Below are 26,267 nucleotides of genomic sequence, written 5' to 3' on the forward strand. Positions count from 1 at the left end.
AAAGAACTAGTCCAGGGCCCCAAACAGGTTTCCCTGTCCTCTCCTCTCCCTCTCTTGCTCCTCAGGACGCACCCCATCTTCACCATGTTCCCCTTGATGTTAAGTTCCTCAACATATGGGACATCCACAGTTGTTTCCTTGCACACAGCAGACATCGTCTTACATGGGTTGGGGAACAACAGATCAGGGACTTGAAACCTCTAGAAGTAAAGCTGTTACATGGGTTGGGGAACAACAGATCAGGGACTTGAAACCTCTAGAAGTAAAGCTGAGGACTGAATTGGCTGAGCTGGAGCAGAAGCGGACGAGGAGAAAGACGACACAGTACGAAAAAAGAAACTGAGGGGTCCAGAAGCGGACCCACGTCTCACAGGGAAGAGGAACAAAGCCAAACAAACAATAGAGGCAAATGGATGTAAATGATGCCGGATTGGGCCATAGAAAGAGAGAGAACAACTATGGTCCAAAACGGAATTAGAGTCACACCTGGAGGACACACATGACAGACAAGAGGGGGAAGAATATGGGACGCAGAAGACAGTGGATTCTTCTTTTCATTACTTAGGAACTTACGAACTTCTCCCTGTGGATGGGGATTCTTCTGGGCCCTGAGTGTTCCGCAGTGAGCCCAACAAAGCTCCCAGCCTCATGGGGTAGCCTCCTAAAAGGGGGATACAGTGACTGTGTAAGACAAATGAGTAACAATGTATATCATTAGAGACCAAAGGTATGAAGAATAAAAATAAAGCAGAAAGGGAATAATGAGTGCCAGGGGAGGACAGCAGGGGTTTGTGGTGTCCTACTGGATGGCCCGGGGAAGCTCTTAGTGGGGAAGTAACACTAGAAGAAAAGCCTGCAGGAGGTGAGAAAGCAGCTGTGCAGGCAGCTGGCTGGGAGCAAAGGGGACAGCAGGTCACAGCCCTGAGGCAGGTGCACACGTCTAAGGGTGGAGGAAGCCAGTGTGGGGAAACGAAGCAGGACGGACAGCAGAAGCCGAAGTTCCTGACATCATGGGCCAGAGCGTACGGGATTTCACAGGCCATTGTGAGACCCCAGCTTGCCCACTTATGACAGGAGACGCCGTTGATGGATACGGAGCACATGAGTCAATGATCAGTCTGTGTGAGGTTAGGAGGAGGCTGAAAAGGGGCACAAGGATGGAAGCAGAGAAATGATCAAGGAGCCGATAGTTCAGCGTCGAGATGATGGTGCCTTGAGCCAAGGCGGCAGTAGTGGAGATTAAAAAGAAAGGCCGGATTCTGCATATATTTTGACGGAAGAGACAAACCACATTTGGTTGGGGTGGGGGAGGGTTTGAGATTCTAGTGATCCTTATTTTGTGTCATATTTTGACTTGACCACATAGAGGACCGATTGTTTACCTTCTGTAACCCAGACCCCCTTTCACACACTGGTATCTGCGTATTAACTGGAGCTCCGGGTGGTAAAATAAAATATTGCAACATTTACACGAACCCTAGACTGGAAGATAGCATTTCTCAAAATGCAGTCCATGGGCCGCCCCCCACCCATCAGAAAATTTGGTAACAATGCAGATCCTGGGCTCCACTCCACAGTTAATCAGGTTATTTCTGATGCGTACTCAATTCTAGGAACCCCTGCTCAGAGGAGGAAGGGATTAACGCGAGAACTTCTAACCACCTGGAGAAATCTTTAAAAACAGTTGCCACTATGGACATTGGGGAGGGTATGTGCTTTGGTGAGTGCTGTGAAGTGTGTAAACCTGGCGATTCACAGACCTGTACCCCTGGGGATAAAAATATATGTTTATAAAAAATAAAAAATTAAAAAAAAAAACAGTTGCCACAAATTATAAGAATACCACTGACCACCTGTGATATCCAACTTGTCACAAATCTACCAAACTCGCCCATTCTTTGATTCACTGGACAGAGAGTCATTCGGCTCCCACTCCGTACTACGCGAACAAGACAGAAATTATAAACTTATGAAGGGATTTTTATTTTCCTGCACAGAAACACATGAAAATAATGGAAAATAGTAGGAAAATAGAACGTGCTTGATGGAAATTTTGGCTTCCGCAAATTTCATGAGAGCTACATATGATCAAGAAAATAAGAGGTCATGGTATTAATAGTGTAGCAACAATATAACATTTATGTCTTACTGCTGAATGAGAATTCTCCAAGTTTAGACATTTCCCTGGATAAAGGGTGTTGGCAGCGCCAGAATCATGCTCAAATGAAGTTTCTAGTTGCCTTTTCATTGCCTGGGGTCATCACTGCTCTGGTGCAACACATGGTAAATATTCTAAGTGAGCTGAGTTTAAAAAAAAAATGGTTCCATCTGGTTGCTGGCAAAGCTCGCTCATTTCAGGTCCTAGGCTGAAATCAGGACACTTTAGAAGTGAGTAAATGCCAACCATGTACTTGAAAAAATGTTCAAATCCGGTTTGAGAATGCAGATCAGATTTCATTCTCAGAATGGTAACTTGTTCTCCTACTTGGGAACCTAATACAGACCCTCGCAGGCTGCAGCTCTCCCAGGAGCAGCCCACGGGGCATGTGTGCCTTCCCATCCTCAGTAAATAACTTTAATTAGCATGATGGAATAAAGTGCGGCTTGAAGTGCATTATTCCGAACAGTGTCTTTTTCCAAGCATGCTGGCCAGGCACCCTTTGCTGAAACAAAGGAATCAGCCACCGGCACCTCTTAGCACAAATTCAGCACAAAGAGCCAGTGTTCCAGAGGCTGCTCCTACCTGGCCAGTAGAGCCAGAGGGCAACGTTGGCCCAGTTTCCATGGCCAGGGTCTTCTCTCCATCAGAGGAACTGGAGCGAACACCGCGTGCCTCGGCGTGCTCTGCAGGTAGGCCACTGGACTGTCTTTAACAAAGGATAAGGGAACCCTCCCTGACATATTTTTATTAAGGAGTCAGAATATTAAAATAAATCAGGAAAAAAAGTTCAAGATATGTTTGGGACCATCTCCTTTATTTATTTTTTAAAAGATTTTATTTATTTATTTGACAGAGCGATAGAGAACACAAGTAGGCAGAGCGGCAGGGAGAGGGAGAGGGAGAAGCAGGCTCCCTGCTGAGCAGGGAACCCAATGCAGAGCTCCATCCCAGGACTCTGGGATCATGACCTGAGCCGAAGGCAGACGCTTAACCCACTGAGCCACCCAGGTGCCCAGAGACCATCTCCTTTAAATTGGAGAATTTTTTTTCTGTGTGAGGATTGTTTTTATTTTTTTTTTAAGATTTTATTTATTTATTTGACAGAGAGAGATCACAAGTAGGCAGAGAGAGAGAGGAGGAAGCAGGCTCCCTGCTGAGCAGAGAGCCCGATGTGGGACTCGATCCCAGGACTCTGAGATCATGACCTGAGCCGAAGGCAGCGGCTTAACCCACTGAGCCACCCAGGCACCCATGTTTTTAAAGATGTATTTTAACATTTCCATTATTAGGTTTGAAATCTTCATAATGAAAACTGGGTATCATGTTAGTTACTAGGTCAAAAAATGGTCAATAATGTCCCCCCAGATATGTGAAAAAATTCATTTATTTAGCTTTCTTTATGTCAGATATGTTTTAATCAGCATTGACAGAAGTGAGGCATACCAATATGACTGTTATTCCCAATGAAATTTACTTATTATCACTTTGGTCAGCTACAAAATAAGATTATCCATCCCTCCAATATACACTGAAAATATTTCAATAGGAAATCTGGTAAAATCAAAATTCAGAGAGGAGAAATACATTAACTTATGGAATTTACTTGAATTTCAGGATGTGTAACACTGGTGAAAGATTTTTTTCCCCCTCTAAAACCAGGTCAGGGGGCACGTGAGTGGCTCAGTCCATTAAGCACCTGACTCTTGATTTCAGCTCAGGTTGTGATCTCAGGGTCCTAAGATTGAGCCTCAGGTCAGGCTCTGCCCTCAGCACAGAGTCTGCTCCAGATTCTCTCCCTCTCCCTCTGCCCCTTCTCCTGCTTGCGTGCGTGCTCTCTCTCTCTCTCTCTCTCTCTCAAATAAATAAATAAATAAATAAAATCTTAAAAAGATAGGCCAGGCTTTAATTTTCTATATTTTCTTCCTTAAACAATTACTGAGAACATACCATGAACCAGAAGATGTACTAGAATATTCCATAATATAATATTCCATACTAGAGTATAGAATTTTGAGCACAAATAGAAAAGAGCCACCTGAAGCTTCAGATCTCTTCACCAGCATCATCTGAAGGGCTTGCTACACAGGCGATTGCAGGGCTCCGTTCCCAGACTGTGACGCAGTAGGTCCGGACTGGAGTGAGCGTTCCCACGTCTCAGTCTCCACCTGCTGCAGGTGCTACTGGTCTGGGAGTCACACTTGGAGAACCACAGGTCTGAAGTCCTGATATTAAAGTGAGCTAAGTGTTCAGAAGGAGAGGGACCCTTTAGAGAAGAGGGACCTCGCTTAAGCAGGGCGCGATCCCTGAGATCTGAACAAGGAGAAGCGCGCAAGTTTAAGAGTGAGCGGGAGAGCATTCCTGACACGGGGAGATTGCCTGAAGTCCTTACGGCCAGGGGGAGCTCAGAGTGCCAGCAAGTGAAAAGTACCCAGGGTGGGCGTGGGGTACAGGACACAGGGAAAAGCATCTCTTGAAAGTACGTTGGGCAAAGCAGATGCCACGGCATGTTCTGTGAGCTCTGTGTAGAGGCTGAAGTGTAAGGCGGATGCCCGGAAGAAAAACAAGGAGGTCACTTAATATATTATCGCTTCTTTTTCTTTCTTTCTTTCTTTTTTAAGATTTTATTTATTTATATGACACAGAGAGCACAAGCGGGGGTGGGTGCGGCAGGCAGAGGGAGAGGGAGAAGCAGGCTCCTCGCTGAGCGGGGAGCCCGATGTGGGACTTGATCCCTGGACCCTGGGATCATGACCTGAGCTGAAGGCAGACACTTAACTGCCTGAGCCACCCAAGTGCCCCAATATATATAGTTTCAAATGTAAGGAGAATCAGCAGTCAGAGTCCTGGCAGCATTGCAGAAGAGCAGGGAAAGAGCCTGGTACCTTGGTACCAAGAAAGCTCCTGTCCTTAGCTCCGGCTCAGGGGCATGGTCCCGAGGACCACAGACCACCTGCTGTGTTCCAGACACTCTGGTAACAAGAGACTGTTGGTTTGCCCCTCGCTGGAGAATGGGGGCCTTGGGCTGAGGAGACAGGGTAGCCCTTCTCAGCAAGCACAAAAGCCTCTAACTATTCATACACAAAGGGTGTTATGCACAGGCAACCCGCGTCTGCTCCAGTCATGACCAGAGCTGCATGGCACACTTGTGTTTACTTGTCAGCTGGTTTTAAAAATGTGTAAGGCCTGGGACCACCTGGGTGGATCGGTCGTTGGGTGGCTGCCTTTGGCTCGGGTCGTGGTCCGGGGATCCTGGGATCGAGCTGCACTGAGCTCCCCGCTCAGTGGAGAGTCTGCGTCTCTCCCTCCCTCTCCCTTTGCTCAAACTCCTCTCTCTCTTTCTCCCTCAAATAAGTAAATAAAACCTTTTAAAAAAAGAAAGAAAAATGTATAAGGCTTGGATTAGAAAAACCCAAAATGAAAGTTCGACACATGGGAGAATGCGAAGCAAGATCCCAGTTTAAGCCGCAAACCAGCCCAGTTGCTCCATCCCCTCGTCTTTATACCCAACCCTGCCCCAAGTCCAGCTGGCTCCACCTCCAAAAGCCAAGCACTTCTCTCCATCCAGTCCAAGCCCCCATTATCTCTTGCCTGGGCAACTGCGGCAGTGTCCTCATGGGGCCGCCTGCTTCCGTTCCCCGTCCCCGTAGCCACTGCCCCCAGCAGCCAGGAGGGCCCTTTACAGTGTAAGGCACAACATCCTGCTTGAAGCCAGTAGGTTCCTATCATAGACTCTTGACCATAAGGGGGCTCTAAGGCCCAATGTGATCTGGCCCGAGGACGTTTAGAACCTCATCTTAACCACTCTTCCCTTCTCTCTCTCCTCCAAACACGCTAAGTTTAGTCTTGCACGCAGGCAGTGCATCTCTGGTTAGATGCATTGCTCTGCTCTGCTTGACTCTTCGCATGGCGGGCTCCTTCCCATGACTGTGGTCTCAGTTGGATATGTCAGTCCTCCCGATGTCCCGCTCTGACACATCTTTCACGTGATGCCATGCATCACGTGATCCTGTTTTATTGTGCTTTGAGCATTTATCCTGGGTCAAATCAGCAGATTTCTGATTCTGCTCTTTCGTTTTCTTCTGTCCTCCTCCTAGAGAAAGGACGTCCCTTCACTGCAGGGGCGTCATTGGCTGTATGCGCTGCAGTACCCCAAGCATCTGTTGCACTGTCTGTTCCATAGTGACCCATCAGACTTTCTCTGACCATGCCTGAGTGTGCAAGACCTAAATCGGAGACCTAAATCGCAACCTTAGTGTGTTGGCATGTGCTACCCTTCAATACTGTTTCACGTCTAGGGGTAGAGTAATGAAACCAGGGCTTCTCTTTAATGTATGTGTATTTCCTGGGTGTCTTGGTTAAAATACAGATTTTAATTTCTAATGAGATGCCTCCCGGGTGTTCAGACAATCCCGGGATAGGTGTCATTCCGGAATCTTGTGATGGACAAAATAACAGCCTCCCAGAGATGGTTACAACCTAAGCCCCCGAACCTGCGAATATTTCACGTTGCATGGCAAAACAGAATTAAGATTACTAATCAACTGACCTTAGAGAGATTTTTTTATATGGGCCCAATATAATCCCAAGGGTCTTTGACTATGGGAAGTCAGGAGAGCTTTGTGAGGAGCGTCTGTCCCAGCGAGTCTGCTGAGAATGGTCAATGCTGGCTTGGAGATGGAAAGGGGTCAGAGCCAAAGGATCAGGAAATGAGAAAGCAGGAAAACGGATAAACAGGTCTCCGTTCTCGGTCCTAACACCATTCACACATCGGTACTGGTTCTCTCCAAAACACTCGGCCGCAACAAGAAAAGCGACTACTTCATCAAAGTGGAGGTAGTTCCGAGTCCGTACTTTGGATTGGAATAAAAATATAAAACCGGTGCTGATTAGTGAATAATATGAGGGCTGTGAACCAGAGACCATAGCTCCCTGTGTTTCAGGCTGGGGAAGACGATTACGGAGCAGAGGCTTCCTTCCTGCTCTCTTCCCTGTCCACAAACTGCTCGGCTGCCTCTAGGAATTCAGCTGTGTGTGATGACAGAAAAGGGGGTCCGAGATGGGAGCAACTCATGGAAGCTGACAGCTGCAGTAATAGATCGTGAGTTTTTTTAAGCCTTTTCATTAAAGTCTTTAAAAGCCCAACCCTAGAGGAACGGGGGTTGGATATGTATCTTCCTTCATCTGAAATTGTTGGAAGGTGCACTAGTGTGTTAAAATATCAATTACTGAGGTTCACCCTTAGAAAGGAATTCTCTTAAAAATCAGATATCAGGGGTGCCTGAGTGGCTCAGTTGGTTAAGCGTCTACCTTTGGCTTAGGTCATGATCCCAGAGTCCTGAGATCGAACCCCAAATGGGGCTCCCTGCTCAGCGGGGAGCCTGCTTCTCCCTCAGCCTCTCCTCCTGCTTGTACTCTCTCTGTCTCTCTCTCTCAAATGAATACATAAAATCCTTTAAAAAAAAAAAGCAGATGTCAGATCTAGGGCACTCACCCGTGTTCTTCAGAAGCACTGGCATTTTAACGAATGATACTCCTTTCCCTCTCCCTTTTAAGCCCTCTTTTAGGTCTTATCCACACCTAGTGACATCGTTCTGTGTAGCTAAGGCCCCTCTCTTCAACTGTACGGTTAGTTCATCATCAAGAAAACACTGGGCATTTTTCTTTGTTTCGTATCCACCAGCTCGCCATCACTTCAAGTTTCCCCAAGTCTTTAATCCTTTTGTTCTTATCTGGGTTCTCAGGGTTGAGGACCCGAGAGAAGCTGGCACTTCTATCTACTCATGGCTCTGGGCCAGTTTTTACAGGACTCACCAGGAAAAGACGAATCCCCCCCAAAATATAGAAGTCCAAAGTGGCCTAAGCCAGCCCAGGGGTGATCGTGGGGAGGGGAGGCACATCTGGTTATACTACCGTATTGATCAGATTTGTAGTGGAGTTCACACAACCCGCAGGTCCTTTTTATTACGGGTTGTCAGCAGTGAAGAAGGAAGGAGTTGGGTCTGGGATAGAACTGCTTGGATGAGCAAAGGGTACAGACCACAGGCACCCTGATCCTGCTCATCAGCAGTAATTACTCATACTTTAGCGGAATTACTAGAAATATTAGAAACCCTTCCTTTTTGAAAAGGGCAGCCCTTTCGAAGGAAGTCAGGAGAGGTCGACAAATTCGGGGCTGCCCAGTTATTCAGGATTTGCATTTTTACTGCCATCGAGATAGCCCTCCTCTTCCAATGTCGCTGTTTTCAAACTGTGGAGCCCAACCCCTTCATTTGCCATGGAAATGTGAAGGACCTCCTGGGCTGAGGAAGGTCTTGATGCAAAGATTGAAAGGCCGCCTTCTTTGTTCAGGTGAGCCGAGAGAGGTGGCTGGAGGCAGAAAGATCTGGAGCTGAGGCGGCTAATAGGAGAGTCGCTGCAGAAGTTCGCCATTTTAGTTCCAGGCTTCAAGTTGACAGTCCCCAGGATAAAGTGCCTTAAGAGAATTCTGCTGCTGTTTGCAGACATCACACAGACGTCAATAATATGAAATGACACGTTGTCTTGGCAAATGGTTTCATGATAAGGTCCTCCTAATTTTTCTGTTGTCCCAGTTTCTGGTTCCACCTCCAAAAACGTGCAGGAGTTTATATTATGTTTTTATGAAAGTAAACCTACGCCAAGATTATATATGCTTTTTGCACTTATTATATAAAGTTTGAGAAGTAGACCGAACTACGACCCATAAAATAGATCCCTGTCCTGCCGGCCAGCACATGGTCCCAGCCAGGTCACCTTTACATACTTTATTCATGGTTATTTTACTAAAAAACAGAAAGTTTTAAATTCAGTTTTTTAACCTACCACAAAACTGTTGATCCCATAGCTCAAATTTAATCTTAGGAACAAAATTCATGTGTTTTGGGTGGAGAACCAAATGTACAAGACAGCGAGGTAACATTTTTATTCTCCCTCAATTTTTCATCTCTTTAAAGATACTCTTTCAGATGGGTTAGGTTCCTTCTCCTAAACACAGCAATATGCACAGTAGAACGTTGTTTCTAAGGCTGCGGTCACAACGCAGTTTGGGGATACCTGATCGGGAACCCCGCCATTTTCCAGTAAGTCTCCCCGGGGCAGAAGTCTCATAAAGTCAGGAAGCACAGCCGAGGCCAAAGACCCCTTTCCTGGCTAAGCTGGGCTGTCTTTTTTTCTGATTTATTTCCTGGGAGCCTCTGAAGTTTGTGTTAGGTTACACCGTGCAACAGTGTTTCTGGTTTGTCTTTACTGGGTCCAAATAGTAAGAATCACTTAGTAAAGAGTGAGACAGGGTTTTTGGTTTCCAGGAAAGGGATTGGATATCCACTTAATTGCACTGTATATCATTACTAAAACAAGAGGAAGAACTCTCATTAGAACTAATATTTGACATCCATTCTCTCTATGGATGCAAGGCATAACTCCGTTCCATCCATCATGCTGTCCTGTGTCCATGAATATTATAGGTTTATAAGATCAAATAAATATTGTTTCTTCCGGCCAGCTAAATAGCATGATAAGATTGAGGAACTCATTTCTTGCTAAGTCCATTACTCACGGCAGACGTCAGTGTGCGGGTAATTCCCATCTGCTGAGCAGCTGCAATTCAGGCCACAAAGTACAAAGTACACCTAAGCATTTTACAGTTAATTCTAGATGCACTATTGCTCGTAAAACCAGGCTGGGAGCCTTAAAGGAACAGGAGCCCTGAGCCCTCTTCAGCATCCTGGTGCTATACCTGTCATCCCCGTGTCCAGTTTTGCGGTTAGCATTAGCACACTTCTCGAACTGCTGTGAATAATTCTGGGTGTCCATCGCCTCTATCGGGATCTGATCTCGGCACTGCCAGTGCACAGTGCCAGCTTCTCTCTTGAGAAGGTTATCCTTCTCTCCCTTCATTTAGTCAGAAGTCCAGTTTATATGGAAGTTTGCCATTCCTCAGTTTTCTTTAAATACTTTCCATATCAGGGCGCCTGGGTGGCTTAGTCCATTAAGCGACTGCCTTCGGCTCAGTCATGATCTCAGCGTCTGGGATCAAGCCCTGAGTGAGCTCTCTGCTCAGTGGGGAGCCTGCTTCTCTCTGCCCCTTCACCCTCCTCCCCCCAACCCTGGCTGTGTGTGTGTGTGCGTGCACTCTCTCTCTCTCAAATAAATAAATAAATCTTTAAAACACTATCCTTATTATATACTGGTCGATGTGTTTTTTGTAAATCTTGTTATATATTATGATGCAGTACTTCATGTTCCAAAACTCCAAGCTATCAGAAAACCAGTGTCTTCTGGATCAAACATAAAGTGTGTAGGCTGTTTGAACCTTACGTCTATTTCTTGGGCATCCCGTGGCCTCTAGACATCCCAGATGTGTAAACCGAGAAGACTGGATCTGAAATCCATTTCTTCTCACCCATCTTATAGCTTTGTTAGGACAACTGAATAGTTACTTAGCAGCCTGAGCAGCCTGATCCAGGATCGGCGGGGAACTCTTTGGTGGCTGAGACCGAAAGGTGCACAGATATTTGTTGCCTTTCTTGAGGGGAGGAAGATCCATATGTAACATTTAAGTGGATCCAGAAAATCTGTTACAATTACCACTGACAGGGCACAGTGTGTATTAAATCACTGCCCCCTTACCTGATTAGGGACTGTGTGGGCAACATTTTTATGATTATCTTCCAGTGTCCTAAATCATGTAATCCCAGTACTTATTTAGGACGCACCTAGACTCTATTCCCTTCTGTGCATGAGGGACCCTTGAGCACATGCCAGGGAACCCAGCCTTGCTCCTGTGCTCCCCCACGCCTGTACCGTTGCAGTAGTCCCACTCATCTCTGCTTCCATCTTGTCCTGGAATCCATCTCCTGGAAGTTCCCTACGGGCCCTTATCATCATGTCTTTCTTTTGCCTAGAATGTTCAGTGTTCGGTAGCTGCCCCTGCCCGCGGGGTAGAATTTCAAGCTTCTTAAAATGGCTCAGGAGGTTCCTACCTGCTTCTTGGTTCATCGCTTACCACTCCCCATTTGCATGTTCTACTCTTAGAATCCCAATGCTCTGAGCTTTCTCCACAAAAACTATGGAAATCACCCCATGTCCTTGTGAACATCCTCTTTGGCTGGGAAGCTCCTCACACTGTTCGTGTTCAATCCCACCACCCCTCCACCCCCGAAGTTCATTGTAGGCAGCATCTACTCTTAAAGCTCTCGCCCATCCTCAGAATACAACTGAAACCTATAGGTTTGTTATAGTTGTTTACATAACTGGTGAGCTTTTTTTTTTCCTAATTCCTCATTTTACCCCAACTCTTCATTTTACTGAGCTCTACTACTCTTTCACACTCTGGAATCCTTTCAAAGTGCCATTAATATTCAGTCAGAATGATCCTGCCTGTGCTAAGAAAAATATGGACAACCTCTGTAGTATTCATTGCCCCGTGTTATGATTGGGAGGGGTTGGCCGACTTGCCCTGTCAATGGCCAAATAATAAGTACTTTAGGCTTTGTGGGTCATATGGCTTCTGTCACAACTACTCAGCTCAGTAGTTTCAGCAGAAACGCAGCCACAGAGAATAAGCAAACAATTTGGTGTGGCTATATTATAATAAAACTTCATTGATAAACACATATAGCCCAGGACCACAGTTTGCTGACTCCCTGAGTCATCTGGAGACTTATTTCTGTGGGGGAAGGTTTAGTCACATACTGTTCAGGTACAGAAACATTTTCCAAGTGCTTCGATCCCAGAAAATATCTTCTAATTATACATGGTCCTGAAGTAAATACTTTGAAGGATACTTGTACCATATCTTATTGTGCAGTTTTATAAGAAACAGAAGCTGAGGGAATAAGATTATATAAAAATTCATTTGCCTTAATAACAACCCTCACAGCTCAGCATATCAGGAGTTGCATCCCAAGTGAACCAGAAATTTCTATATGCTTCCCTGGCACTCAATAATGAGAGCCATAAACGTGTTCATACTCCTTACCAGTACAATAATTTTTAGGAAATATCCCACAGTAGTGACTCCAAGGGAACAAGTCCCTTGTGTGTGCAATGATATTTAGAATAGAAATATTCATTAACATTGAAATTCTAAAGTAACTCGGTTGGAAATGGAGCCATAGCATGGAGGAATTCTGTAGAATCTTTTTATGTGGTGATTGTGTGAAGTGTATAGAACCTTGCAAATGTGCTCATTAAAATTACAGTGTCAGATGAAAAGAGTGCATTTACATGGTCTCAAGCATAAAAGTCAATATACGTGAATTCCATCATTCAATATTCAGTAAGCATTCATTGATTAAGAGCCTACTATGAAAAAGTCTCTGCTCTAGCACTGGGAAGACAATAATGAATAAAATAGACCAAAATCCCCACCCTCATAGATCCAGTATTCTTAGGGGAGGGAGAAGATATTGAAGATCATAAAAATTTTAACAAATGATATATTTGGAAATTTAATATAAGATTCCCCCCCCCCATTAAACTGCTTGTATAAAAAAGCTTTCCCTCCTTTATTTGGTATGTTTCATATTTTAGGAATAAGAATTTCTCTGATCATTTCATTCAACTGGTGTTCATAGAGTTCTTACTATGTACCAAACACTTTTCTGGGCACATGGAATATAGTGCAAACAAAACATACAGGAACACCTGTTCTCATGGAGCTATGGAGAGAGAGACCAAATATCAGACAAATAAATTAAATGTGTACAAGGTTAGAGGTGATGAAGGGGCAGAGGTAAGAAGGCAGGGTATGAATGTTGGGAGAAGGCAAACCTTTAGATTGAGATGGTGCCTTCTGAGTAAAAAGTTAAAGAAAATGTGTAAACAGTGTGACACTGGGTGGGGGGTAAGAGGAGAAGTCATTCTGGATAGGGTGATCAGCAAGTGCAAAGGCCCTGAGGTTAGAGTGTGCCTGACATATTCAAGGAACATTAAGGAAGCCAGTGGCTAGAGTGCAGTGAGTGAAGAAATGAATAGCAGGAAATGAGATCAAAGGGAAAGAGAAGTCCAGATCACATCTGGCCTTTTAAGTCATTGGAAGGATGTTGGCTTTTATCCTGAATAATGAAAAGATACTGGAGAGTTCTGAGCTGAAGATAGAGATGATCAGGTTTGCATTAAAGTAACAGCCACTGTTACAACAGACTACAGGTACATGAGGCTTTGAGGAGACTATCGCAGTAACCCAGGTGAGAGAAGATGGCTCGGACCAATAGGTTAGTTAAGGAGGGTGAGGATCTTAGGCTGTGGAGGCACAGGGGAAGGGTAGAGAGGCAGGAACCAGTATTCCCGCTGCCAAAGCCCACCTGCCACGAAGGATTAGTAACTTAGGAGCAGTGACCATTTGTGAACTGTTACTATACCGCGTGTAGGAAACATGGTATCAGACACATACTAGGCACTTAATTTAAGCTGATTAAATGTTGCAAAACCAAAAAGAAATGTGAAACCATATCTCTATTTTGTGGCTGTCTCCTGTCACAGAACAGTCTCCCTACCACTTTGCCCTGAGTCATTTTCCCTTCTTTGTTTATTTATTTATGAATTAGCCCCTCCAGTGTTTGTTGATGTCCCAAGACTTCATTTTCAATGACCAACAGTAGGTGAAAATGACAAAACAGTATAGATTCCGTTAATCATTTCTTCTCATATGAACTGAAAGCACTATTATTGCCTTTTACTGTTAAAAAGCCTAATTATAACCAAATGTAACTTTTTTTTTTTTTAGAGAACAACTCAATTCTTTATTGAAGACCTATAACATTTTTTATGGGAACCAGAAAAATCTGCATATTGTATATGGACAGGTAAGCCCACCAAAGAAATACAATACGGTTTGATCCCCAGAAAGAAATTCCATGAAGGTATAAAGGAATCAGGATAAGTTGGAGTCCATAATCTAGCAGCACAAGTGGTCTGGACAAACAGGTGAATCTTTAACTTGATCATTATTTTTATTTTTAGGCTTTATCACAAGATCCCTGTCCTGGTACATGTGACTTTTTAAGCAGTTTTAGGGATAGGAAAGCATTTAAAATTATTATAATGAACTATTTACTTTCCATTTTTAAAACAATGTATAAAAATTATTTTGCACAGCAATTCCACCAGAAATCTATCACAATACTTTCTGATAAATGTACCAGAACGTATAGAGAAGGTGGTGTCGTCCCACAGTGACACCATTTGTAATAGAATTTGGAGATATCTTAAGTCTACACCAGTGGGGGATTGCCCAAATAAATATGATACGGATGATAACATAGTTTGATTTGGTCATTAAGATGCATCAGTTAGATTCCAATGGATGTGTACTATGTTAAAACAAATGTTAAGATGTGAAAGAAACAATTCAGTAAAGTCCTGAAACTAGAAAGCATTTTTAGGAGTGCAAATAGCAGGCTGTTTTACAAACTGGCCTTAGATTTTTCTTTTTTCCTCTTCTCCTTCTTTGAATGCTTCATTCTCCATGTCTCTCCGCTTAGTCTTGTAACCTAATGGAGCTCACTTCACATCTTTATGGTATCTTCCTGGTCCCAGGGAACCTTAGGCTTTTCTACCTCTGATTCAAATCTTCAAATTTGATGGTAAAGCACTGGCTTTAGGCTACTGTGATTTGGCTTAAAATTGCTGTTGGGACAGAAGGAAACTTATAAACTACTCTGGCCTTTACTAAAGAAATTAAGTGATTTAGGTCAATTGAACATTTCAGTTATCTTCCCAAATGTAATAGATAGAAGAAGGAAATAACTAACCCCTTTACAAAGAAATGGGTATAAATTTTATTTCAATACTGTCCTATATCTTAGATCTCGAATATATATAATTGCAAAGATAGTTTAGGAAAATTTAATAAAAGGTCAAAACTTTAAAAATTGATTGTTTATATTTTACTTGAAGCTTCTACAAAATTCACGATGTTCAGATATTTGTTTCCTTTAGGAAAATGTTTGAATTCTGATATTACAAACATGATTTGAGGCATGCTCTTTCCAATTCTATGAACAGTGTTCAACTTACAATACAAAAAGTCATCTAATTTTTTTTTTAATTACATGAAGAGAAGTACACAGTGAGACAATTAAGATTGCTTAATCTTTCCATCTTTACTTACTGGTCTATAAAGTTAGAATTCAGAATTTTCTAAGTATCCTTGGTTACAAACACAGACATTGTTCAAAGGGGAAATATGGAGGATAACATGTAGCTTTCTTCAACTCTGGTTAATTAAGCGAATAATGATTGTGTGCCATGTGCCAGACACTGTTCTAGAAGGTGCAGATACAGCAACGAAGAAACAGGAGAGAATGTCCTGCCGTTCTGCTTCTCACATTATAGAAGACAGACAAGAAACAAAATACGCAATATATCCAATGGTAATAAAGGCTGGGGACAGTAGCAAAGCGGGGATCTAAGTGGGATGGGGAAGAAGACCTTTCAACCGAAGACTCTGAAGGTTGGGAATAAGCCAACTTTGCAGAAGTCTGTGGGGCCCGCATTCCAAACGGAGACAGCAGCCTGAGTAAGGGGCCAAGCCTGGCTTGTATAATTGATGTAGAACAGGGAAGTCAGTGGAACAGGAACCTTATGAGAATTGAGCATTAGCGGACAACACGGCTAGAGACGTAACTGTGGGAAGGAAAGCACCAGGGTGTGAGGGTCTTGGAGATCATTGTGAAGACCTTAGTATGTGCTTGGAATGAGGTGGCAAGCCACAGAAGAGTTTTGCATTGAACAGTGACATTATCTAAAAAGACTTATTTTAAAAGGATCTCTCTAGCGATGGGGAGTATAGGAAAGGGCAAAGAAGAGAATGAGAAAGGAAACTCTTGCAGTAATCCGAGCAAACAATGACAATGGCGTGGGCCGGTATCATAGCAGTGGATACAGTGAGTGTGGCCACATTAGGGATGTATCGTGAAGGCGGAGCTAATAGGATTTGCTAATGCACTGGATGTTGAGTGCAAAAGAAAGACGAAAGGCGACTCCAGAATTCCTGGCCTGAGCAACTGGAAGGATAGGATGCTATTTGCCAAGATGGGGAAGACTTGGGAGGAAAATATTCGTGGGAGAGAGATCAAGAGTCGATTAGGAAGATATTAAATTCGATGTCAGGTAGGCAGTTGGACACCTGGAGTTCAGGGGACAGTTTGGGCTGGGAATACAAAGTTGTAAGCCATTAGTTTAGGTTAATTTAATGTATAGGGATCCTTGAGATCACCAAGGATACTGGCGTAGATCTAGAAGAGAAGAGGCCTACAGATTTAGACGAGAGTAAATAAGTGTATACAAGCCTTCTGTGATGATTTATCTAGTTAATCTCTAAAGGGAGATGCTCTGTGAAATTAAAAACTATTCTGATACTCCTTGCATGAGAAAACCCAGCATTGTCTGATAGCAGTCTGGGGTATTGCTTTTTGAAAGCAAGAATTAGATCATTTTAGAAGAGCGGTTATTCTGTGAATTTTTGCTGTAAGGGATTAGTTGAAGTATGATTAAACAAAGAAGGGTTGCTCTGCATCAATAGCTAAAATGTAGGACCTGCATCATGCGAAAAACAGCTGAGTGGTAACCTGATCTCTCAGTAGTCTGAACCATGGACTCAGAAGTGGGAGAAGGAGCACATTTTTGTTTCAGGAGTGACTCAGAAATAAGTTTATCAGCCAAAGAAATAGTAAGTCATAATGATTATTGAGCACTTACTAAATATCGGGTCCTGTGAATCAAGGATTATTATATGTCCCTTCTTCAGAAGCAGCACGTTTAAAGGTGCTCAGCATCTCATCCAAGGTCGCGCAGCTGGGAAGTGGCAGAGCCAGGGTTTGAACACAGGTCTATCCGATTCCAGAGTCTGGACTTTTCATTACCTTCTCAAATAAAAAGTCATTTCTATTGAGTCATTTACATTTTCTAATAATTTTTTTTCATGTAATAGTAGTTATTGGTTGTTGTAGTTGTTATTGGATGGTTGGAATATGACTCCTCTTCATTACAATATTTTTTGAAATTTCTGTAATGACAACATGTTACTTTAATTACAGAAAGGCTTTTACATAGACAAGAGAAAATTGATTTCAAAATAAGTTCTATGGAACAATGCTTTGGTATTAGTATTTACATCTACAGAGTAAGTAAATGCTCACAATTGATTTTTTTTAAAAAAGATTTTATTTATTTATTTGGCAGAGATGGAGAGAGAGAGCAAAAGCTGGCAGAGCAGCAGGGAGGAGAAGCAAGGCTCTCTCCAGAGCAGGGAGCCTGACCACAGGCTCCATCCCAGGACTCTGGGACCATGGCATGAGCTAAAGGCTGATGCTTAACCGACTGAGCCACCCAGGCACCCCTCACAGTACACGTTTGCATAGAATTTCCTTCTTTTGTTATATTTCCAACTTAAAGACTAGTCAAGTGATTCTGACTTTTTTTTTCAAATAAATACTTTGTTACACATTTAACAATGTTTCCATACATTTTTCGCTCATTCTGCATAATTTGTGAGTTTAAATATTCTATTCAGAAATGAAGAAACAGCCACTAAGTCTTTGAAGAGCTGTCCTCCTGATTTCTAGTTTAGTACGGCTTTTAGTTCTGCTATAATTTGAAGATTACAGAATTAATCTTTGAGCTCATTGAAGAATCATGGAGTTCAGAAAAGCATTTTCCACATACTGCGCCCTCTGGTGGGTATGTCGTTACCCATCAAGTACACCATGACTTGGGTGGTTTTAGCTATTACCTAAAATGAATTATTTTGAGGATAAATTGGAAAACCAAAGAACCCCACTGGAGGATTTATTTTTATTTACTAAGATGTCTTACAGACTTGACTTCTACATTTTCAGTTAAAAGATTTATCTTCTATAAGTAATACAAAAACCATATTTGAGCCAATTGGTTTCTTCCCCAGACAAAAGATGGAGAACCAATCGTTGAAGGAATGTTGGACATTTCCTGGGGAGTAAAACGGCCTATACAACTGAAAATCCAAGATGAGAAGCAAATCCCTTCTTTTACTAAAGTGAAGTCGCCCGATGTGTTTTCCGGAAGGTAAGCTGTCTTTCATGTTTTAACGTCTCAGAAGATGACCCTCGTATTTACCTTCCCTTATTGTGTGGACTCTTAAAGATGGGAGCCTGAATGCTTATAATATGATCTCATCTGATCCCCAGCAACTCTGTGAAGTAGGTGTTCAGAGCCCGGGGCTCTGAGAGTTTGGGTAATTTGTGCAAAATCTCCAAATACTGTGTAGCAGACCTCAGGTGTACCCCTCTGCTGTGTTGCTTCTCTCCCAGAAGACTGAATTCCTTTATTAGAAAAGACAAAATATAAAGGCAAGATTCCATTAGGCCTGGTTACCAAAAGGGGATAAAGTGTAAATTTCTCCTCTCCTTGGAACAGAAGGCTCTTCCCGCTTTCTGGAAAGGAGCTTTAATTATTCCCCACCTGATTGTCCTGATCCTGTTCAACAGAGCACAGCAAAGTGCCCCTGAAGTTCAGCAACGGCACAAGGCGATCCTCTGTGTGGGTTTTTTACCCTGAATACAGAAGTTGGGCTGATTTTTTTTTTCATTATCCTCTGCAAATTTTAGAAAAATAAATATTCCAAGAAGGAATCGTACATACAATTTTTTTTTCTTTTTTCTTCCTAATTCCCTACTTTCCTTCCTTTTTGATCCTCAACTTTCCAGCTTATCTCCCTGCGGTACATACGTGGAGGTACCGAGCCCTCTCCTTACCCATCCTGCCATGTATAACATCTATTTCCAGATAGGCGCGGGTCCTAGGAAGAGAGGATGAAGAGAGAGCCAGGACTTTTTCCTTATCTGATCTTCCACCGTAAGCAGGGGGAGCCCACGCATCCACTTGTGTCTGGAAACACCACTGACACCCACTCTGATCTGCACCTGGCCGATTTGTTCAGACACGATGGCCCAGCAGCTCTGGGTGTTTCGCGATCCCCTCTGCATGCCATGCAGCACCTTCCTTGCCTGCCTCCTGGAAAGTCTCCCTGCTTTTTAGCATCCATTTGCCTGACTCCCTTCTCTCAGTCTTTTCAAACTCTGGTCAGGGAACAAGGTAACACATTCCCCAGAAAGCCTTTTCTGACCCTTTCATGAGTATGAGGTGCACTGACAATTTTTCTAGTCACTTCCAAAATACGTCATTAATTGCATTTTATGCACATACCTCTCTGGCCCGCAAGCTTTTTCAGGGTATGGAACATACCTTATTCATCTGTTATCTCGGTACTCCGTAGTGTGCCTGGCACGAGGAAGAAACTCAAAATAGAGTCTTGAATCAAGCCCCCAAGCCCGGTACCTCTGCTTTCTTGTGAAAACTGTCTCCATCTACCACTTCTGACTAGTCTCCCATCCAGGCTAAGGGTTGCCAATGGGCGAAGGGTCCAGTGTTCTCGGAAGAGCAGAAGGGAGACCACAGACGTAGGCAGCCTGATGAAGCCGTGCATCCCTCACCTTCAGAGACCAGATGACTGATGGCGCTGATGATTCTAAATGACTAGGAGCATCCTGTAAAAGGAAAAATTAACCCTGGGCTCTGCGTTGAGATTACTGTGCAAGATATGAATTTGGCAAAATGAGCTATCATCGTTCCTATGCCTAAACACTCATTGCAAAGTTCTCCGAGCAGCCGGTTGCTTTTGATGCATTTTCATTCTTTAAGTCATGAAAACTTAATAAGTATGGAGCATTAAGGGAAGATGTCAAAGAGATGCAGTGAGGTGCTTGAATGATCACGTGAAGTCTTTTTTTGAATGGCTACCCCAAGGTATTTTTAAATTTTCGAATTAAAATTCAAAACGCTTGTTCCTAAAAATCCTCAATTCGGGCACAAGTTTCAAGAAACCAGGTGGGCAGAGTAATACTGATGCCTCTGCACACACGGTGGTAGGTTAGAAACGAATATTCTCATGATGTGCCTTCCATCGACACCAATGGCATTTTTCAGTGTTTATCAGCAAGAACATGGCTGTGAACGAAACAGGAATGATCTTTCATTTCAAGTAGAGAAAGAATTTCCTAGAGAAGTTGGCTTACCCTTTACCACAGCATTGAAACTTCCTGGAACATTCGAAGTGAAGGGCACCCTCATGGTGTATCAGATCCTTCTGGAGGTCGAGAATGATCAGAAAGAGATGCTGCCCCTCTCACACTCAAGACCAAGATTAGATTCCATGGTGGTCAAGTAGCCAAGAACCTTCCGTGGGAACCAGCTCAACACCCCACAGGAAGGGGCAGCATGATTTACAATGGCTGTTCCTTAGCCTCTGGTTTCCTACAGAACACAGGGCCACCTGAGGACCTATTTTGTGTCAGTCCGGTCCTAGACACAGTCACCCTGGCTGCCACCCATAAGGTGGCATCCACTTAAATTCCGAGCCATGAAGGAAATCCTGTGAGTAAAGGGGTGATTTCCTCATTCTCACTTCTTTTTTTTTTTTAAAGATTTTATTTATTTATTTGACAGAGAGATCACAAATAGGCAGAGAGGCAGGCAGAGAGAGAGAGGGGAAAGAGGCTCCTCGCTGAGCAGAGAGCCCGATGTGGGGCTGGATCCCAGGACCCTGAGATCACGACCTGAGCCGAAGGCAGAGGCTTAACCCTCTGAGCCACCCAGGCGTCCCACCCTCGTTCTCACTTCTCAGGGCCCTTTTTCATCCTGGGCTCCTGTCTGTGGGCAGAGCTTCTCCCTCTGCTCCCACCTGGTCCCAGATGGGGGATCTGCAGTGGGTGGACGTGGAGGAGAAGCCGTGGAAGTTGTGTACTCGGCGGTGGGAAGGGCCTCGGTCTGGTCTTTCCATTCACCCACTGAGAGCATCATCAGCTCGTCAGGCTCACTTGTTGTAATTATCTTCGGAATGAGTCACCCTGAGTCAGCTTAGAGGGAGTGGCAGAAGCTTAAATACAAGTCAGTTGGTTTGAACCGTGACCACCTGTGATCCTTTATGGAAACGATCCTGTGGGCGGTACTTTGATCTTTCCTAGTTGGTACAAGTATTTTGTGTCGAAAATCTTCCAAAATTGTTCTCAAAAACAATAACAACCACCCAGCCTTACTGAGGTTATGTTTGCTTGCACCAGTTTTCAGCTCTGTTTTTTAATAAAATCAGCGTTGGCTCATTTTGTACAGATCGTGACAGAATGACATAGAGAACATTTGAATAACCTTAATAATGTTGTTGTTGTTTTTTTTTTTTTCTTACAGCACAGGTAGAAAAATGACCACATTCCATTTGTTTATCAAATTACTACCTCCTTTTTATTTTGCATCTCCTCAGAAAACCTCCCCACAGTGTAAATTTACCAACCGTACACCCCCGGAAGCAGTCAGAGCCGCACTAACAGTCGTGTGCTTGGGCAAGTTACACTAGGAGACCCGCATCACGTTCCATCCAGTTTTCTTTGAACAGCTCTGGGTAACTGCCCTCAACTATAGTCATGTGCAACAGTCACATGTGGGTGACTTTGAATTACCCAGAGCTCAAAACTGATGCTTTCGGAAGTGGGGCACCTGAGTAGCTCCATGGGTTAAGTGTCTGCCTTCAGCTCAGGCCTGGGATCAAGTCCCACATTGGGTTCCCTCCTCAGCTGGGAGACTCCTCCCTCTCCCTCTGCCTCTCTCTCTCTGCTTGTGCTCTCTCTCACTTTCTCAAATAAATAAAACCTTAAAAGCACAACAAAAGACCCTGATACTTTCTACTAAGATGAGTTAGGGAGCAAAAAGGGCCAAACACTCATATGGTGAGCCATGTTTGTCCCCCTGAATTTGGAACCTTAAAGACAGGCACCACAACTTACTGAGAACGCTGCACCTAAGAATTCTCCGAACACAATAGTAACCCAAAGTATGTTGGCAGAAAGAACACTTTTACATCTAAACTCTCCTAAGAGCATGGCGAGCTATCTGTGGAACAATGGATTGTGATGATCTCTACTAATTCTATTTGCACACACATTTTATAGAATCTATATAACCTTGCTTTCAGGTTCTAACTGAATTATTATATCAGATTTGCTTAAAAATCAGTACAGAAAGTATTTAAAACACATACTGACCGTTCTGGTATAAATACAATTTTAATAATATTAAAATTGTTATGATTTAGGGTATGCTTACCTATGGAGCCCCTCAATACTATATTAATACTATAAATCTGAAAAACACCATGAGCCTCATATAAATGGCATTGATGTCCTTACAAGATTTTATTACTTTTCAGGGGAATGACACGCTGGGGGGAATTTGATGATCTTTACCACATTAGTCATCTGGACAGGACCCAGATTCCAGCATCTGAAGCAACAAATTCCCAAGAAGGTAAGTACCAAATTTTTACCTAATGGAGAGACCTTTTTTTTAATGTAAGGGGTGAATCCTAAATGTTTCTCTGTAATTTTAACATTTTACACACCACTAATTAATAAATCTCTCATATTAAAAACATCTCTTAGGATCATACTAAAGTTCCTACAGTGCTCATATGATGTTTAAGAACCTTACTTTACTATATAAAAATACAATGATTTTTAAAATTACATCATGTCACTTAGACTTACTAGATTAGCTAATGGTTTAAATAAACGTGTACATAAAATTCTTCAATATTTTCCTGAAGGATTAGGATCATTTGTTATACTCAGGAGCCTTTTATGTTAGACCAATCCCCTCAGGTTGGATTCAACATCTTTTTAGAAGTTGAATGATTTAGTTAGTTAATAGATATTTACATAGCACTCCTTCCCAGAAAGAGGAGGATATACTGGGATCACTGTATTTGAAAGAATTATTTCAAGCACTTATTATTTTTTTAAAGATTTTATTTATTTATTTGACAGAGAGAGAGAGAGATCACAAGTAGGCAGAGAGGCAGGCAGAGAGAGGGGGAAGCAGGCTCACCGCTGAGCAGAGAGCCCAATGCGGGGCTCGATCCCAGGACCCCAAAACCATGACCTGAGCCAAAGGCAGAGGCTCAACCCACTGAGCCACCAGGTGCCCCATCAAGTGCTTATTTTAAAAAGAGAAATCAACTTGAACATCAAGTAAGTTCATATCGAACTTGACAAACCAACGGTAAACAGCAGCTTCTACGACATGGGACCTCGGGAGCCATAATGACGACGTAATAGTAGTAATATTAGCAGCTGTCATTTACTAAGACCCTGCTAAGCGTCAGGCCTGATATTGTGTATCTTACATAGATTTGGTTTTCACATAATATATGGAATCCAAGGAGGGAGGAGCTGATGACTGAGGCTGGGAGCAGGGTTCCTCTTTCTTGGGTAGTCCTATTACCAAGCTGATTTTTTTTAAGATTTTATTTATTTATTTGACAGACAGAGAGAGATCACAAGTAGGCAGAGAGGCAGGCAGAGAGAGAGGAGGAAGCAGGCTCCCTGCTGAGCACAGAGCCCGATGCGGGACTCGATCCCAGGACCCTGAGATCATGACCTGAGCTGAAGGCAGAGGTTTAACCCACTGAGCCACCCAGGAGGCCCTATCAAGCTGATTTTAGACCAAAAAGGGTATCCTGCTGACATTAGCCTCATGAATCGATCAACAACTTCCAATGTTTATTTATTTTTTCCATCACAGTCCTTCCTGCCGTCTCCATAACAACTCATATTTAATAACAAACATGATGCTCCTTCCAAGGTTCCCTTATCTTTGTCTAATGGCTCTTGGCATCTTTTATATAAGAGTCCTTCCTGTCTGCCCTTTAAAAACACTCTTCTAGGGGCGCCTGGGTGGCTCAGTGGGTTAAAGCCTCTGCCTTCGGCTCAGGTCATGATCCCAGGGGTCCTGGGATCGAGTCCCGCATCAGGCTCTCTGCTCAGTGGGGAGCCTGCTTCCTCCTCTCTCTCTGTCTGCCTGCCTCTCTGCCTACTTGTGATCTGTCTGTCAAATAAATAAATAAAAATCTTTAAATAAAAATCAATAAATAAAAAAATAAAAAATAAAATAAAAACACTCTTCTAAACCCAGGGGAAATCCAATGTCCCAGCATCAAAGATACCATAAAAACCTATCGATACCTAAGCACCAGTGCTAGAAGAAGATGAAATATCTCATGCCTATTGGATGACATGCTAATTACAACAGGAATTTTTTTTTTATCCCAGGGTAAAATGGAATACTGTTTCCTAGTGTTTGAAAACATTATAGTTCACTGCTTAGCTACATATTTTCTTATCAAATACATATTAAAATCCACCCAAGGAGGTAGGCGGCTAAATGATGTGGCCTTATAACCTTTATCCTTCCCAGATTATTTATCTTATCACAGTAGCACTCTGAAGCCTTACGCAGGAGAAGAGGCAGAATCCCCGTTGCTCTATCGAACCATGAGTGAAGCTACGCTGGTGAGAAAAAGGATGAAGCCTCCAGCGATGGACCGAAAAGAGAGACAGAAGCACAGGGTCTCCATTAACGGGCACTTCTACAACCATGAAGTGAGTGGTAGTTCCATTCGTGTCATTTCAAATAATGCCTGTTTCTCTAACAATGCCACTCAATTTGACTTACACTTAAAAATAGTCACAATAAATAGTAGTCGTCTACTATTTATCACATGCTCTCTATGTGTTAGGCATTCAACTGTTTTAAATTGGCTTTTGATGAATTACCTCAATCTCTAAAACAATCCTATGAAATAGGTACTGTTACTTTCCCTCCCTTACACGCATCCAGTAAGGAAGGTTCGCAGAGGTGACGTCATTTGTTAGGGCACACTACTTTTAAGTAGCAGCTCTGAGCTTGAATCCAGCTTTGTCTGAGCCCAGAACTCCAGTATTAACCAATGCAGTGGGTGAACCCTGGCTCAGGGGCTGGCTGTGTGCCAAGCCCCGGGAATAGCAAGATGGCTCTGTCCAGGTCCCTGCCAGCACGGGGTTGGGTCTCCTGTAAGGAAACCAACGCATCAGCAAATGGCATTAGAATAATGTAAGTGCTACAACAGAGCTGAGTTCAAAGTACATTTGAACACCGTGATTTAAATAAAGAAATAAAGCCAGCTACAGACCTATTATTCCAATAAATCAAATTTCTCCTTTCTCCACGTTCCCTTCCAGGCCTTGTACATATATACATATTTTTTTATGCAAGCGTAGTTGTACTTTAGACATAATTTGTATTCTGATTTTTCACTTAACATGTTAAATTTATGAGCGCCTTTCCACAGTTTTTTAAGGCATTTCACTTTGCTGAAGGTAGGAAATATATCATTTTTTTCCTAGAACTCAAATTTTTCATGTCATGTACTTCAGCAATTATTCATCCATTCATTTAATAAATACTTAAAAAGCACTTGCTCTGTGCCAGGTACCATTCTAAACCCTTTAATACGAAGTGTTAACTCGTTCCTCTGAAGCTTTTCTCCTGGAGGGCTTTTCTGCCTGATTCCTTCTTCTACCCTTGGGAACACGGCTGTAGCATGCCTTTGGAGGCTGGTGGGGAGAAACCTCCCTTGTGAATTCTTCGCTCGAATTAGACATTTTTCTGGCTCCAGAATTTCCTCTTAGCCATAAAGTGATATTGATAGTCCCCTATAGTTGCACAACTACCAATTGCCCTGGTTTCTATGCCTCATAATTACACTGTATCACCATCTTGTGGGGCTGGTTTGTGTTAAAGAAGAGTGTGAAAACCACCCCGTTCCAGACGAGCAGCTTCCAGACAGGCCCTCCTCCCCGTGCGAAGAATGACATTGGCCCTAAGTTGGCAACACCGCGTAGGGGCTACATGCTTGGGTGCTGCAGCCCGACCACCTGCTTTCCAGTTCTTGCTGAGCAAAGTTAAAACATACCTCCATCACTTAGCTGTCATTCTTTTATCCTTCCCACTTTGCAAGGTGGTTGGGACTAAAAGGAATGAGGTAAGCTAAGCACTCAGCACAATGGCCCAAAAGAAGAATGTGATTTACATTAGCTTTATTGTTGTTGGTTAAAAGAGATCCAGCTGGAACGACACTGAGGTCCTGCAGATGCCTTTCGCTGCAATTTAATAACTCAAGAAAACAGAACAAACCTCCAAGCCCAAAAAGAACTCTATCTGTGGATGTGCCATCAGCGGC

The 26,267-nt window shown here is 43.2% G+C and overlaps 1 protein-coding gene across 3 annotated transcripts in view; it reads left to right on the forward strand.

Moving 5' to 3' along the window:
* Positions 1 to 26,267, forward strand: part of RASSF6 (Ras association domain family member 6) — a 45,175-nt gene that overhangs the window by 11,036 nt on the left and 7,872 nt on the right. For all 3 annotated transcript variants that reach the window (XM_059159274.1, XM_059159295.1, XM_059159285.1), the window contains 4 exons: positions 13,908 to 13,986; positions 18,087 to 18,226; positions 22,419 to 22,516; positions 24,464 to 24,648. In XM_059159274.1, coding sequence (XP_059015257.1) covers positions 13,908 to 13,986; positions 18,087 to 18,226; positions 22,419 to 22,516; positions 24,464 to 24,648 — 502 coding nt within the window. The remainder of the gene's footprint in view (positions 1 to 13,907; positions 13,987 to 18,086; positions 18,227 to 22,418; positions 22,517 to 24,463; positions 24,649 to 26,267) is intronic.

This window comes from Mustela lutreola, chromosome 1 (genome assembly GCF_030435805.1).
Source record: "Mustela lutreola isolate mMusLut2 chromosome 1, mMusLut2.pri, whole genome shotgun sequence".
NCBI classification, from domain to species: domain Eukaryota; kingdom Metazoa; phylum Chordata; class Mammalia; order Carnivora; family Mustelidae; genus Mustela; species Mustela lutreola.